Source organism: Podarcis erhardii, assembly GCF_964252035.2.
Source record: "Podarcis erhardii genome assembly, chromosome: 13".
In the NCBI taxonomy this organism is placed as follows: domain Eukaryota; kingdom Metazoa; phylum Chordata; class Lepidosauria; order Squamata; family Lacertidae; genus Podarcis; species Podarcis erhardii.
This window is the reverse complement of record NC_138502.1, coordinates 40,644,844-40,660,011: the sequence shown is the minus strand read 5'-3', so window position 1 is coordinate 40,660,011 and position 15,168 is coordinate 40,644,844. Positions and strand designations below refer to the sequence as shown.

The following is a 15,168-nucleotide window of genomic DNA, read 5'->3' as shown; positions in this document are numbered from 1 at the left end:
GTCCATGGACTTTTATTGAAATTTTACTTTTATTGTTACTACAGGTATGTGTACCAAAAGTGTGTGCTAGAGAGGGTCCTGCTTTGAGCCCCTTTCCCTGTCTTTGCGTCAGCTCATGCCTGATAAGGAAAGAAGGCTTTTCTGTCCCAGCATGCAGTTTCCAACAGTGGAGGAGAACCACACAAGCAGGACATACTGCTACCCTCTTGAAATGACCATGCTGCAAGATCTGGACTCCCTCCATGTAGACTGAAGGTGCAAACAGGTGAATAAACCCTATTTCTTAAAGCTACAACAGTCTCTGCCGCGTCTCAATTCTCCACAGTGTTACGGAAAAATCTAGGAGCAAGGCTGCTCAGTCACCCAGCTCCTCGGGCAGAGCCTGCGGGTCCCTGCGGAATAAAGGAAGGAGTCCAGCCACTAACCAGAGTACATAGCTGTAGACCAAAGTTTATTGCGCAACAGGTTCAAAGAGGAATTTTGAACCCCGAGGATGGGGTGACAAAGACTTTTAAAACTTTCCCACCATATCCCAGAATACATCATCATTACAGCATCATTGCTACATCACTGACATGTCACAAACGGGGAGGGGTAGACAGGGGTTACACTAGTTTAACCTTGGCCAACATGTCCAGACAAGTCCTTGGTACAAGATTAGCATAAGCAAACATGGCCTCAGTCCAGTATACCCGAAGGAGCGTCTCCACCCCCATCGTTCTGCCTGGACACTGAGGTCCAGCGCCGAGGGCCTTCTGGCGGTTCCCTTGCTGCGAGAAGCCAAGTTACAGGGAACCAGGCAGAGGGCCTTCTCGGTAGTGGCACCCGCCCTGTGGAACACCCTCCCACCAGATGTCAAAGAGAAAAACAACTACTGTATCAGACTTTTAGAAGACATCTGAAGGCAACCCTGTTTAGGGAAGCTTTTAATGTTTAATAGATTATTGTATGTTAGTGTTTTGTTGGCTGGGGGAACTCAGCCATATGGGCAGGGTATAAATTTTATTACAAATTCTTATGGCAGGGCAAGACTCAGGTATAAAATTAGCATAGGCAAACACCTCTGAAGTCCCACCAGCCAAAGTACAATAGAACTTCCTTTGCATGTCTGGCCCCTTGGTAAGTTTAGTGATGGGATTAGGCTTTTCCTTGGCCAACAATCAGCTCAGCAATTGTCACCTCTGGGGACTTCCTGTAGTCTCTTTTTCAAGGGGGAAATAGCTTTGGAATGGAGGAAACTGGCAAAGGAGTTGATTTTATATTATTTTTAAAGCTAGGTACTGTATTTTTCGCTCTATAAGACGCACCAGACCACAAGATGCACCTAGTTTTTGGAGGAGGAAAACAAGAAAAAAATATTCTGAATCTCAGAAGCCAGAACAACAAGAGGGATTGCTGCGCAGCGAAAGCAGCGATCCCTCTTGCTGTTCTGACTTCTGGGATAGCTGCGCAGCCTGCATTCGCTCCATAAGACGCACACACATTTCCCCTTACTTTTTAGGAGGGAAAAAGTGAGTCTTATAAAGCAAAAAATACGGTAACTTCCCTGAGCTGTCAAGTTTAAAGGATACATTCAGGCATAATATTTGTAACATTTAACTTTAAAGATGTGCCCCCGCCCCCGTAATTTCCGTAGCAAAAGGAACACAGGCCCTGGGTGAGTGCCTGGGACCCCCCTGGGTTCTTTGCCACCGCTAGGCAGAGAGAGGGGGAGGCACCCAGGCTTTGTAATGTTGTAAACAAAAATTGCCCTTTTCCCTTCTGGGGTATCCAAGAGCCCACACAGAGTCCTTACATAAGTTCCCTATTGGTAGGAGAGAATAACAGAGGCCAGTCAGAGAATATTGAGAAGCAAAGCAGCTAGTAAGCTTGATCTTTGTTGATCTGTTGCAACAGGGTGCTCCCCTCACCTGCAGGAGAGAGGAGGGACCCAGAAAAATGTCATGCAAGGCCTTCTAAAGACTTTTGAAATTGCCACCCTGTAGATCAAGACTACCCCCAGAAACATCATACATACATCACAGAAAAGGCAGTCTAAAACAGAAATTTGAATGTTGTTTTTCTCCTGTCCTTGTTTATTTCCTGTCTGGCAGGTTACTTGATTGGATTGCCTGGGTAGCCTGGCCAGTCTTTTGTACTGATAAATACTTAGTTCCTGGGCCAGTTCACAGGCTCACACCCTATTCATATCTTAAATGTGTCCTTAAGACGGGGACTTGTGAGGAAAGAGACAATGGGGAGGTTTCCCACTTTGACCTTGCAGAGAAAACATTTGCTCAGTTTAGGAATCAAAATGGTTCCAGGTCGGTCTTCCTGTGCTGATCTATGTATGTGCTTGGTTGGCACGCTTATGAACATTACCATATATCTAAGACCTCAAAATTCCTATCACAGTAACATTATTCTTCTTTCCCCCCACCCCACAACACAGAAGCACACACACAATGTCCATGTAAAGAAATTAAAAGTATTTTTTTATTATTATTTTGGAGAAAACAATATAATTGACAACAAAAGGAGAGTGTGATAAGAGGAAGGCAGTGAAGAAATCATATTCTACGCTTCAATGGATGGGGAAACATGTGACTTCGCCAAAGCAAGAGGAACGGGTGCGGAGATCAGGGGTGTTGCGGCGGTAGCCGTAACGTCCATTATACCCTTTCACCGGCTTTACGTCCATCAAGTGCCAATAGTGGCCAGCCACTTGCTGCGGAGAATGACCTGTATGTGGGGAGAGGGGGAGAAACTAATTCTTTATTACCCCTGTTGTAATTCCTCTAATTCCCTTATGGGGTTTTCAGAGCCTGTATAGAGCTCTCCCCAGTCGTGGAGAAAGCAGAGGCCAACCAGAGTACAGTGGTACCTCGGGTTACATACGCTTCAGGTTACATACGCTTCAGGATACAGACTCCGCTAACCCAGAAATATTATCTCGGGTAAAGAACTTTGCTTCAGGATGAGAACAGAAATCGTGTGGCAGCGGCGCAGTGGCAGCAGGAGGCCCCATTAGCCAAAGTGGTGCTTCAGGTTAAGAACAGTTTCAGGTTAAGAACGGACCTATGGAACGAATTAAGTTCTTAACCTAAGGTACCACTGTATATTGAAAGCAAAGCAGCTAGTAAGCCTGATCTTCATTTAAAAGGAAACAAACCGTTGCAACAGGGTCACCACACGCAGGACAGAGGAGAACCCTGAACAATGGTGTGCAAGACCCTACAATGGCTTTTGAAATTGCCCACCCTGTACCCCAAGACCACCCCCCAAAACATAATACATGCATCACAGCAGGAGGCCATCTCCAGCAGAAATTTGAGAGTATTGCTTCTCTCCTGTCTGCCAGGATACCTACAGTAATAATGCCTTAAGGTAAAGGTGAAGGACCCCTGACAGTTAAGTCCAGTAGCGAATGACTCTGGGCTTGCGGCACTCATCTCACATTACTGGCCAAGGGAGCTGGCGTTTGTCCGGAGACAGTTTTTCCAGGTCATGTGGCCAGCATGACTAAGCCGCTTTTGGCAAAACCAGAGCAGCGCACGGAAAGGCCGTTTACCTTCCCGCCGGAGCAGTACCTATTTATCTACTTGCACTTTGACGTGCGTTCGAACTGCTAGGTTGGCAGGAGCTGGGACTGAACAACAGGAACTCAACCCGTCATGGGGATTCGAACTGCCAACCTTCTGATCGGCAAGCCCTAGGCTCAGTGGTTTAGACCACAGCACCATTCGTGTCCCGATGGTAAAGTTAAAGGACTTCTGACAGTTAAGTCCAGTCGCGAAAAACTCTTGCATTTTCTGGGTAGCCTGGCTACCCAGGTGATAGTAAATACTTTAGTTCCTGAATCTCTTGCACATAATTGAGTTTGCTCAGCTTAACAGATACAGTGAAACCTCGGTTTTTGAGTGTCTCGGAAGCCGAACGCCGAAAACCCGGAAGTAATTGCTTCCGTTTTCGAACGCACATCGGAAGTTGAACGGCTTCTGCTGCGTTTTTCTTTTTTCTCAGTGGATTTTGCAGACTGCCCATTGCTCCTCGGTTTTCGAACATTTCAGAATTCCAACGGTCTTCTGGAACGGATTATGTTCGAAAACCGAGGTTCCACTGTACTTGCCAGACTGTGTTTGCAGGAGAGTGTAAGCCCCTACATTCCAAAGACAATTGGAAAGCTTTTCCCATTTCCTTCCTCCTTGCAGAGAAATATTTGAGGTCAATTTGGGAGGGTCAAAATGGCTTCAGGATTGCTCTCCTGACCTATTTCAGACATGTGGTTTATATACTTATGTATGTGTTTGCCTTGTACATTTATGAACATTTATTCTATATTTGAGACCTTAGAATTCTTATAACACTCCTTCTTGCATCCACCCAGGTCATTAATAAAATGTCTAAGTTACCGTCTGTCTAGCATCCTCAGTTCAGTGGTACCTCGGGTTAAGTACTTAATTCGTTCCGGAGGTCCATTCTTAACCTGAAACTGTTCTTAACCTGAAGCACGACCTTAGCTAATGGGGCCTCCTGCTGCCGCCGCACCGCCAGAGCCTGATTTCTGTACTTATCCTGAAGCAAAGTTCTTAACCTGAAGCACTATTTCTGGGTTAGCAGAGTGTGTAACCTGAAGCCTATGTAACCTGAAGCGTATGTAACCCGAGGTACCACTGTACAAATCTTTCCTGCTAGAGCAAGAAACAGAACTTTGCTTTTGCAGACTTCTTGGATGTCTCTCGTCGTTGCTAGTGAGTAAAGGATTTGTCTGTGTGAGGGACCTTAGGTAGGGTTTTCCCACATTGCCAGGGAACTGTGAGAATTGTCATTCTATGAAGGAAATAGGGTGGGTTAAGCACGTTTAACAAACTACAGTTCCCATGATTCCATGGGGGAAGCCATGCTTGTTTATGGCGGTACAGTGGTACCTCAGGTTAAGTACTTAATTCGTTCCAAAGGTCCGTTCTTAACCTGAAACTGTTCTCAACCTGAAGCACCACTTTAGCTAATGGGGCCTCCTGCTGCTGCCATGCCACCGGAGCACGATTTCTGTTCTCATCCTGAAGCAAAGTTCTTAACCTGAAGCACTATTTCTGGGTTAGCGGAGTCTGTAACCTGAAGCGTATGTAACCCGGGGTACCACTGTATATACTGCTTTAAATGTATCACATGGATGTGTCCTGAATTAAGTCATTTCTGCAGCATCAAACACAGCTTCAAAAGCCTTTGATTCCCACAATGAAATAGGGGGGAACAGCTCCAAGAAGAGAGGGGGGGGAGGAACAACAAAATACAGGCATAGAAAAGTCGTAGTATTTCTCTCACCTGCCCCTGCCCAATTTCTTCTGTTCAAGTACCTCTGTCCTGGCCCATAGATATGAAAATAATCTACTATCCAGCCATCCCTCGAGGTACCTCCGCGGGTCTGTAACAAGCAAAAGCAATTAAAAACATTATCACTAATGCTGCTTAGCATTTTAGTACCAGCAACGTGCTAGGGGCTGTACAGAACTATTTTAAAAAAATAAAAAAATCCTTCTACTTAAGATATTTTTGGGCAATAAAATATACAGAGTGGGGAAGGAGGAGTCCTTTCAACTTTTCACATTGCCCATCATGTTCCTTCCCTTTTCCTAACATAATTGGGGCTGATGTCATAGGGGCATGTGGTGCGTACAGTGAGGTCATAGAGGCAGCTGTGACATCAAGCAGCAAAAGCCGAAACATTCCAAGAAAGGGAAGTCCAAATATAGAAGATATTGAAGATTTCACACACCCCTTCTGAACACCCATAGGCCATGCTATAGGCTCCTTCTGAACACCTATAGAAGATGCACAGCCTATCTATCTTTTGGAAACATTCCAAGGTCTTTTAAGTAGGACACAATTTATTTATTTTTTTGAAGTAGGGCACAATTCAGGAGCCTGGTGGTGATTAGGACTTCATTATATTTTCCCCATTTACTTTTGATGTGCTGAATGGATTGGAATCTGGCTTGACACTTAAGAGAGGTTGACAGGGGCGTAATTCTTCTGCCTCCAGAAGCAACCTAGATTTAAAATAATTGAAAAAGCAACAATGGATTTTACTAGCCTAATGGGCAAAATGGTAACCTCTGTATGGCTAAGCACTTCAAATGCTGATCCAGCCTTTTATTAACAACCTCCAAGGCAGGTAAACCCACACACCACTCCAAGAGCAATGGATTCTATTACTATACACTTTCAAAAAGATGCACAATGCTTTGCATTCTCGGGCAAAGCTCTAACATACCAGTAAGAGGTATTACTGAGCTGTGCTAAGCAATTATGTGAATCACCATATTTTTCGCTCTGTAAGACCACAAGATGCACCTAGTTTTTGGAGGAGGAAAACAAGAAAAAAAATATTGTGAATGTCAGAAGCCAGAACAGCAAGAGGGATCGCTGCGCAGTGAAACCAGCAATCCATCTTGCTGTTCTGGCTTCTGGGGTAGCTGCGCAGCCTGCATTCGCTCCATAAGACGCACACACATTACTTTTTAGGAGGAAAAAAGTGAGTTTTATAGGGCAAAAAATATGGTAAATTGCAGCACATGGCGACTCACCCTAGCATTGCAGAAGCAGACACATTGCACAGCCAAGGAAAGCATGGCAGCAAATTATTATGGGATGGAGGAGCTGGCCTGCCCGGAAAGCTCCAAGTGGGTAGTTTGTGGACCACAAACTAGGAGCAAGTTTCTACGGGCAATTATCCTGCAGAATAGTCAGTAGATCCTGCAGTACCTGTGTGATTGTCAGCCGAGTTGGGTTTTATTATCCTTGAGATTCACTTACCTGTTCTGTCCTTTTCAGCACAGATTTGACCACTGGGGATGAGAAGTAGCTGGCCGCGTGGATGTCCAACTGAGCATTGTAAGGAGGCAAGGCAGACCACAACCTGGGTAGGAGGTTGGTGTAGCTGCTTGCTATAGTGTCTACGGCCACACCATCCAGGATGAATTCCTTTTGCCTTTGTAGGCATCTTCGTGTGACACAAGTCATGTTTTGTCCGAGGCAAGAGAAAAAGCCACTGGTCGCTATTCCCAGCTGTACCACTTTCCCTGTCGCCTCCCCAGCAACTTTCACTATTTCCTGACCACACAATCAGTGTCACTGTGATGCTATCAGCATAGACAATTGCCCCCTAACAACCAAGAGGTTGCCAACAGGTTGTTAGGCTCGAGATGACTCATCTCAGGCATGGTATGTCTTGATCCAATAGGGGTCGGGGGGTGGGGATAATGCTTTCCAGTGGAACAGAAAATAGTTGGAAGGGACCAAGAGGGTCATCTAATTGAACCCTCTGCAATTCAGAAATTCTGCCCCAAGCCTTCCCTGGGTGGACTCAACCCACCAACAGCCAGATGCACTGACGCAATGCACATAAATGTCTTGTTTTAAATCCTCTTATTTCATGAATGAACCTACCCTCAAAAATGGGCCATGAGAGTTGGAATTTCTCGAATAGAATATGTAATAAAAATATTTTAACAAAAACGCTAAAGATCTCGAGTAATATTTCTATGCCGTGAAAAAAATATTCTTTTCTGCTCGATTTCTTAGCTGCTTCTTTCTTCAGCTAGGAGCCATATATATGCACAGCAAGGTACATATATATACATTTAAGGACATCACATACATACTTGGAAGAACTCAAATGTAGACTAGACATCACATTCTGAGTTCAGCAATTCACCCTGCCCTATTTGTGTTGGAGTTCAACATGGCACTCGTGGGCATGATGCCCTCAGATACCTCATTTGGCAACTCCCAAGGTCCCCTGTCCCTTCAAATTTCATATATTTCCCCTAAAATAGGCTTTTTCCTTGTGGGTGCTATCTGCTAGTCTAATAGTTTGGTGATGTATGTTTTAATGTACTTTTAATCTCTGTTGGAAGCCACCCAGAGAAAGAACTGAGGGAAGAGACTCAGGCAAGGCCCCCTTCCACCTGCCTTGCTCCACCCTTTAGTTTCTGCTTCTTAATTCGTATTGTATTATTTTATGTACTGTGGCTTGGTGTTTTATTGATTATAGTTTAGAAATTATTTATTGTAACTGCTGAGCGGATTTTTGTTTAATTTTTATATGTTGATATTATTATTTTGTACTATTCTAATAATTGTTGAATGTTACTTTTTGATGCAGGTTGCTAATTTTAAAGTTTTGTTTTATCATCACATTTTTGTATTGCATTAGATTGTTGTAAGTTGTACATTTTTTGTTTCTTTGTTGTAAACCGCCTTGAGTATTGTAAGCTAGAAAGACGGTATACAAATAAAAAAGATGATGATGATGAAACCAAGCCAGATGGGCGGGGTACAAATAATAAATTATTATTATTAGCTTGTTGGTGGGAGGCTGATCATTGTGCTATTCTTATGAAACTGGTATTTTGCAATGCCCAGCAGTTCTTTAAATTCCTAAATGTGCTCCATAGTTCAACAGGTTTGGCGACCCCCGACATACAGAAATAAAAGTAGAGAATTCTGATATACTCCCGTGGCTGTACTGAAGAAAATTCTTATGGCGAAGGACCTACTCCCAACAGGGTGTAAGGAGCACATTAAAAAGTACACATCCCACTAATTAATCACTACAGGATTATCTAGCGCAGGCTTCCACAAACTCAGGCCTCCAGATGTTTTGGGCATACAACTCCCATGATCTCTAGCTAGCAGGACAGGGATGATGGGAATTGTAGTCTCAAAACATCTGGAGGGCCGAGTTTGAGGAAGCCTGATCTAGCGGTTTGTCATTATTATTTATTAATCTTTTTTTTTGCCCAGAGTTAAAATAGGACAGTACAAGCACAGAAAAAACCTCCCCAAGTCTCTATCCCGTACAGATTAAAAGTTAAACTTGAAATACTTTCGGCAACACCTTTGGAACTTCAAAGTTCAAAATATTTTAATTCTACTATCCTTGCTCAAGAACTGATACAGGTATAACTGCATAATTAACATGAATCGTTAGGTTCTCAACTTTTTAAATAGTAATAAACAGTACAGAAAGATGTTCCAAAAGATCACAGACAAGATGCAGAAGAGCATTGGGTACGATACAGACTGGTGTAATGCCAAAGGCCAACCAGCATTGACACTTGCAAGCTGGGAAATCACCGTAGAGCATGCTTATTCAACTGGTTCCACGTACCCGTTAACTAGATCACAGGATGACTTACGGATGAGCGAACCTTCCTGCACACTTGTTGCTGAAAGCAGTTCCCGATATTAAGGCCCTAAGGTCTAGGACACAAGCCCAAATCCTAGTGTTTTCTGGCAGACGGATGAATTGCAAGAAAGTTGCAGGAAAGCATAATTTCACTGAACTGGGAACACATAGCAGGAAAGTTAAAACAAAATATCCAAGAGGGATTACCCCCGTTACTGGACAAGTGAAAGGCCAAAAAGCTGTCCTTGTGAAGCTTCCAGACTATTTATTGCATGTACACCAGGGAACACAAGGCACACATAGGGGCACCCCATTTTATCCCACCAACCCTATGAGATAAGATTGGGCTGGGAGAATGATTGACCCAAGCTTTTCTGCTGTCTTCAGGAGCCAATAAGCCAACTCAAACACCTTACACAAATTGTGAAGTTGCTACAAGTCAACGAGTTTGGTACAACCACTTTTTTATTGGACGTTTACAAGACAGGTTTATGCAATGCTGCCAGCATTGGAGGCGATCCTGGGCCACAGATCTGCACATTCCTTGGCTACGGGGCCTGTGATAGCAGAGCCTGGAGGGGGCAAAAATTGTAAAAAAAACAACTATTAAACACTGGCAAAGGAATTCCTATGAAACATATTTACTGAATTTGTATTTAATAAATTAGTCTTGGGAAGAAGTCATTAACAGACTGGAATGGCAGCTTCAGCTGGAAAGCCAAACCTGAAGCAATCAATTCACAATATAGTCAACTCGCAATTTGCACTCTTTTTACTTGTGCGACTGCAGCTTTACGGCTGGCCAGCTACAATCGCACAAATGAAACACACGCAAGGGGGAGAGCTTAAAAGCTCTTTCCATGCTGGGTTTTCTCAGTGCAGAAAGAGCTTTTAAGCACTTCCTCCGCCTTGCTTACAAGGCCCTGGGATTTTGGTTTTGCCAGGTTTGGGGCCTTCCAGAGACAGCTAAGCAAGTCTTCTGGCAAGGGTGGAAGAGGCCCACTGCCTTCAGAAATGTAGGGATGGTCACATGGGGGCAGTTCTGGGCTTGTTCTGATTATATGCAATTCCAGCTTCATGTGCAACCCCCCAGAACGCAAACCCTGCCCCACGCAACTTGCAAGTTGCAAGCCTACTGTGGCTTTTGCAGGGGGGACGGGATGGGACTCTTTTTGCTTCCTACTCCCAAGTCAGCGACCATACCTTTCATTTCCCCTTTGTTGTTTACTATGACCCCCGCATTGTCTTCAAAGTACAAAAACACCCCGTCTTTTCTCCTATAGGATTTCCGTTGACGAATCACAACTGCCGGGTGCACTGCAGAAAGGAAGAGAAATTCAGTACAAGCTGCCGAATAAAGAATACGCAGCACAGGTACACCACAACCCTTGGGCTTAAACTCAAAGGTAAGATGCACCCTCCTAAACATCAATTTCCTTAGGGTTCTATAGTTGATAGTGTATGTGTATGGATTATATAGGCTTAAGACTACCATTTAATTCAATGAAAATAAGATGTACATAGGTTTTGGTGGATCTAGCCTTGGATCTGAAGCAGAATTTCTAATGGACAGGACATCAATGGCCAGCATATTATTTAAACTACAGGACACAATTCACCTTTTCTTGGAGCAAAATGTTTTTGAGTGCAGCATACATTTGGCTCTGGGCATAGCATCCAACACTAACATGAGGATCCACCTGCCCTCTGGGAGACTAACACACACACACACACACAATATATGTACAAATAATTGTGCATTGCATGACCACACATTATGCTCCTAGATAGTATTGAAGGACCTACTTAGCTGGAAACAAATCTGCTTAATTGTGAATAACAGCCAGTTTATGCGCATCCTGGAGACATATGAATTAGAATTTAGGTCAAATATTTTCCATCATTTTAAAATGACTGCATTCTATCTCTCATCAACACAATCAAGGTCACAACACTGTTCTCCCTTATGATCAGCTATTTCCCCACTACCTGTAGTCCCTATGCAATTAACACAGTAAGGGGGCTTCAAATCCACGAATCCAGCTTCCTCCATCACTCACCTTTCTTCCTGAGCTCTGGTTTGCCTTTCTTGACAGTAGCCATTACCATGTCTCCCACGCCAGCAGCTGGCAGCCTATTCAGGCGCCCCTTAATCCCTTTCACAGAGATGATGTATAGATTTTTGGCCCCTGCAAAGGAAACAGAATCATCATCATTCTATTCACCCCGGAGCAAAGGTTAAAGAGACTTCCTCTTCAAGTATATGTGACACAACTGATTGAAGCAAAGCAGCACAAGCTGTCACCTCACCCAAAAGTTGTGCTATTGCTGTACCCTTCTACGACAACTCCCTGGGCCACGGGAAAGCAGACCCAACAAGTGCTTTTCAGAAGGGAAAACCTGCTGCTTCTGCCCAGTTACATTTTCGATGAGCACTGCTGTTTAGAGTCAGAACTGAATAAAGGCCACTCCTTCTCACAAATTCAGAATGGAAAGAGATCAAGGCAAAGGAATTCACTTTTACCCCCCTCTCTCCCCAGCTAGGATCAAGAATCCACACATCACCCTTCATGGAACCCACGCCATGATATGCCACCATTCTGATTGAACAAAAAGCCAGCTAACATCTACACCAACCTAATAAGAATAGATTTAGGTAGGTAGCTGTGTTGGTCTGATGCAGTCGAAATATACTGCATCCGTATTTTTTGCTAAAAAGGGGAGATGTCTGTGCGTCTTATGGAGCGAATATGTTTCTGGCCCCTGCCTCTTGTCCAGGCCTCCATTGTTGAATGTTCTGCAGACGGAGGCCGTTTGTTTCCCCAGTGACATGTGACTGGCTGATTAGATTATCTGTCTGGAAACTGTAGAAACGGCTCAGTTTCCTTTCCTAAAGAAGCTGCAGAACTGTGAGTTGAACCCCATAAAAACGGGATTTTTCCCCTTTGCAAAGTAAGCTCAACAACTTTGAGCTGATCCTCAAAAAACCGGGGCTTTTCCCCTTTGCAAAAGAAGCTGTGCAACTTTGAGCTGATCCTCAAAAAAACGGTGCTTTCCCCCTTTCCTCCTCTAAAAACTAGGTGCGTCTTATGGAGCGAAAAATACAGCATATAAAAAATTGCCCAGTAGCACCTTAGAGACCAATTAAGTTTGTTCTTGGTATAAGCTTTTGTGTGCATGCACACTTCTTCAGATAAGAAGAATAGTAAGTTGCATGCTGATAAATGCATCTTAGGGAAGCTTCTTCCAACTGCCTCCACCCCCTTCTGCCCTGATGCTTGCAACCCAAAATTCGAAGGTAAGCTAGTGCTTAGGCTGGCTGATGCTAGCAGTTGGACCTCTCCTTTCCAGGGTGAAGAAACTGAATCACTGGCTCATCTAACTCAGTATTTGTCTACAATGACTGGCAGCAGCTCCCAAGAATCTCAAGACTGCTGGCTTTCCTGCAAAGTTCTAAAACAAGAAACAAAACTTCAGCACCTCAGCTTTTCTCGTAATACAGCTTAAATAAGAACAAGTGGGGTGTATACTACATTATTATTTTTTCAACTACAACATACCAGTGTTGTCTGCGCAGTTTATAACAGCTCCCACAGGGAGACCAAGGGAGATGCGAAATTTCGCACCAGACGAACCACCACGTCCTGTTATGGAGACAGGGGTGAAAGACATACAGTTAGCCCAAGACCCACACAATGTCGACCACTTTTTAAGGTTTGTTTCGCTTCTCCCAAAACAGTGAAGGGTTTTCTGCACACTCAAGCCCCTTTTCTACGCAAAACCACTCGTTCATCACCACTGCCATTACCAACCGCTATCTTGTTCAGCTCCAATAAGCTGTACCGGTCTATTAAGATGAAGTAAACGACGAGTTTTAAAGAGTGATGCACAAAACCTAAGCAGTTTCATGCATGGCTACTTAAAACTTGATATTCAATTTTAATAGATGAAAACTCTCAGCTCTTCAAAACAAGAGAAATAAAAGAAAACCTACTACATACATCACACCGCCCACCCTGTTCACCAGGTATGGGGAACCGGTGTTCTCCTCCAGATTTTGTGGGATATAATCTGTCACTCCTGGCAATTTGCCAAACTGGCTGAAGATGATCACCAGAGTCCAATAATGTTCCAAGGGCCACAAGTTTCCATACCTGATCCAGAAACTCTGGGGAGGCCCAACTACTATGTATTTTAACATGCAAGAAGCAAGATTAAGGCTTACAGCTCCTGGGTGATAAACATGACGGTACTGCATGCCTCTTCTTTCTTTCTTTAATTATATATATTATATATATTAACAGCACCAACAATTGATACAGAATTGTTGCGCTGGAAAGGATCCTGAGGGTCACAAAAGTCCGCCAATGCAGGAATCTTCCACCTAATCAGCAGTTTGAACCCACAACTGCCTGGTTCCTTACACAATATAGGCCTTTGGGAGCTTACAATCTGAAATTCCACAGAAGGGAAAACAAAGGAAGGGGACTGGAGGTAGCGGTAAACAGGGGAAGAATTATTTTTTTAATAAAAAACTATTGTTTTAACTACGACAGAGAGGGTGAAATGGCTGCTAAGTGATGCTGTCAACTTTACAACTTATAAAGTTGGTCTTGCAACTACGAAGATCAGGGCAAATAATTTAGATAAAAAAGCCATTAATTGTAGATCTGATTTACACAGTTCACACGAGATTCTCCTCTATTTTATCTGTCCTTAAATTGAAGGTTTCTGTTAGATTTGGATGTGGTTTTATTCTATATTAAGCGTCTGCTGGTGTTTTGGATGGCTAGCACAACAGAAGCTGGATTTTGAAACTTAGGCTTTAAAAAACAACAACTATACATGCTTAAGATCAGGGAAGTTTTTAACGTGTGACATCTTAGTATTTTTTTGGTCTTTGTGGAAGCCGGCCAGAGTGGCTGGGGAAACCCAGCCAGATGGGCAGGGTACAAATAATAAATTATTTATTATTATTATTATTATTATTATTATTATTATTATTATTATTATTATTATTACTACTGCTACTGCTACTACTACTTCTGTATCATCATCATCATCATTACAGGAAAATCCAGAGCAGGGCAGAAGACCAGGCGGCCTTATTATGGGAAGAGGATATAGGACCCCACATACTAAAAGCGCTCTAGAAGTTGCGAATCCTGCCCGTGTCTTCCTCTTAGGCCTAAGGCCAAGTACACGTATTTTGAGTGCATGTCCTTCCTCTGCTACCCCATAACCCGTTTTTCTTAATTCTCCTCCAGAAGGGACGGGTATATTTGCTCGCTAACTCTGTACAGCTTCACGGGCGCGGACACGTCTCGGCACCCTCTCCTGAACAGCACGTCAGGATGCGGCTCAAGCCCCTGAACGCGTGTTCGCCGAGGATGCCAGCGGGGCCCTTAAGCAACACCTCTTTCCCACCCGACCCAACGCTTCCTTTGGATTTCCAGGGTCCCCTTCCCCGCACCCCACGGTATTCCACGCGGAAATACCCAGCCCCCGTGGCAGCCAAGGTCCCCACGCGCGCAACCCGCCACCAGGCGTCTCCTTATCCCCGCCGAGGCGCCGGGATGGAGGCGGATTCCGCGCCACCCGCAGCCCCGGCTCAGCAAGCTAGGCCTCACCTCGCTTGGACATCTTGCGCGGCCGGCGGAAAAAAATGAAAAGGAAGCGCAAGGCCTGCCGGGAGAGTTAGTAGTTTTTCCTCGGGAGGCGCCCGCGTCACGTGAGGCGGCGCCCCTCTCACGTGACGGCGGAGGCGGAAATCCAAAAGCGCCGGCTGCAGCGCCACCTAGGGACCCGCGCGCTTAACTGCAACCGCTCTTCCCCTGCAAAACCCGATCCTGTTTCTCGGCGTGGTTTACTTGGAAGCAAGCGGACGCACCGTTGACTTCAATGGGCGCTGATCCCGTGTAACCGAACAGAACCGTGCAGCCTTTAAAAAAAGGGCTTGAACTGAAATGGAATGATGTTTTGATTGATGGATGGAT

At 44.4% G+C, this 15,168-nt stretch overlaps 2 protein-coding genes across 2 annotated transcripts; both read right to left on the bottom strand.

Moving 5' to 3' along the window:
• Positions 1 to 2,449: 2,449 nt before the first annotated feature.
• Positions 2,450 to 7,144, bottom strand: SPMAP1 (sperm microtubule associated protein 1). The gene is made up of 3 exons (XM_081838313.1): positions 6,796 to 7,144; positions 5,305 to 5,404; positions 2,450 to 2,721 (listed from the first exon to the last, which is right to left on the bottom strand). The coding sequence occupies exons 1-3, from the start codon at positions 7,000 to 7,002 to the stop codon at positions 2,564 to 2,566; spliced, it is 465 nt and encodes a 154-aa protein (XP_081694439.1). The 5' UTR covers positions 7,003 to 7,144; the 3' UTR covers positions 2,450 to 2,563.
• Positions 7,145 to 9,619: 2,475 nt separating this feature from the next.
• On the bottom strand, positions 9,620 to 14,923 carry RPL23 (ribosomal protein L23). Its single transcript, XM_081838317.1, has 5 exons — positions 14,803 to 14,923; positions 12,733 to 12,816; positions 11,233 to 11,361; positions 10,376 to 10,489; positions 9,620 to 9,744 (listed from the first exon to the last, which is right to left on the bottom strand). Exons 1-5 carry the CDS (start codon positions 14,813 to 14,815, stop codon positions 9,662 to 9,664), a joined length of 423 nt encoding a protein of 140 aa, XP_081694443.1. The 5' UTR covers positions 14,816 to 14,923; the 3' UTR covers positions 9,620 to 9,661.
• Positions 14,924 to 15,168: the final 245 nt, after the last annotated feature.

What these genes read in the sequence shown, in the direction of transcription:
- SPMAP1 (XM_081838313.1), bottom strand. Translation starts at nt 7,002, where the DNA reads ATGACTTGTGTCACACGAAGATGCCTACAAAGGCAAAAGGAATTCATC. An exon ending in TGCTGAAAAGGACAGAACAG is followed by an intron (nt 5,405 to 6,795) that starts GTAAGTGAATCT and finishes TGCTTGTTACAG; the next exon opens with ACCCGCGGAGGTACCTCGAG. An exon ending in AAGAAATTGGGCAGGGGCAG is followed by an intron (nt 2,722 to 5,304) that starts GTGAGAGAAATA and finishes CCCCACATACAG; the next exon opens with GTCATTCTCCGCAGCAAGTG.
- RPL23 (XM_081838317.1), bottom strand. An exon ending in AAACTGCGCAGACAACACTG is followed by an intron (nt 11,362 to 12,732) that starts GTATGTTGTAGT and finishes TTTCCTTTGCAG; the next exon opens with GGGCCAAAAATCTATACATC. An exon ending in CAACAAAGGGGAAATGAAAG is followed by an intron (nt 9,745 to 10,375) that starts GTATGGTCGCTG and finishes TGCCCCCTCCAG; the next exon opens with GCTCTGCTATCACAGGCCCC.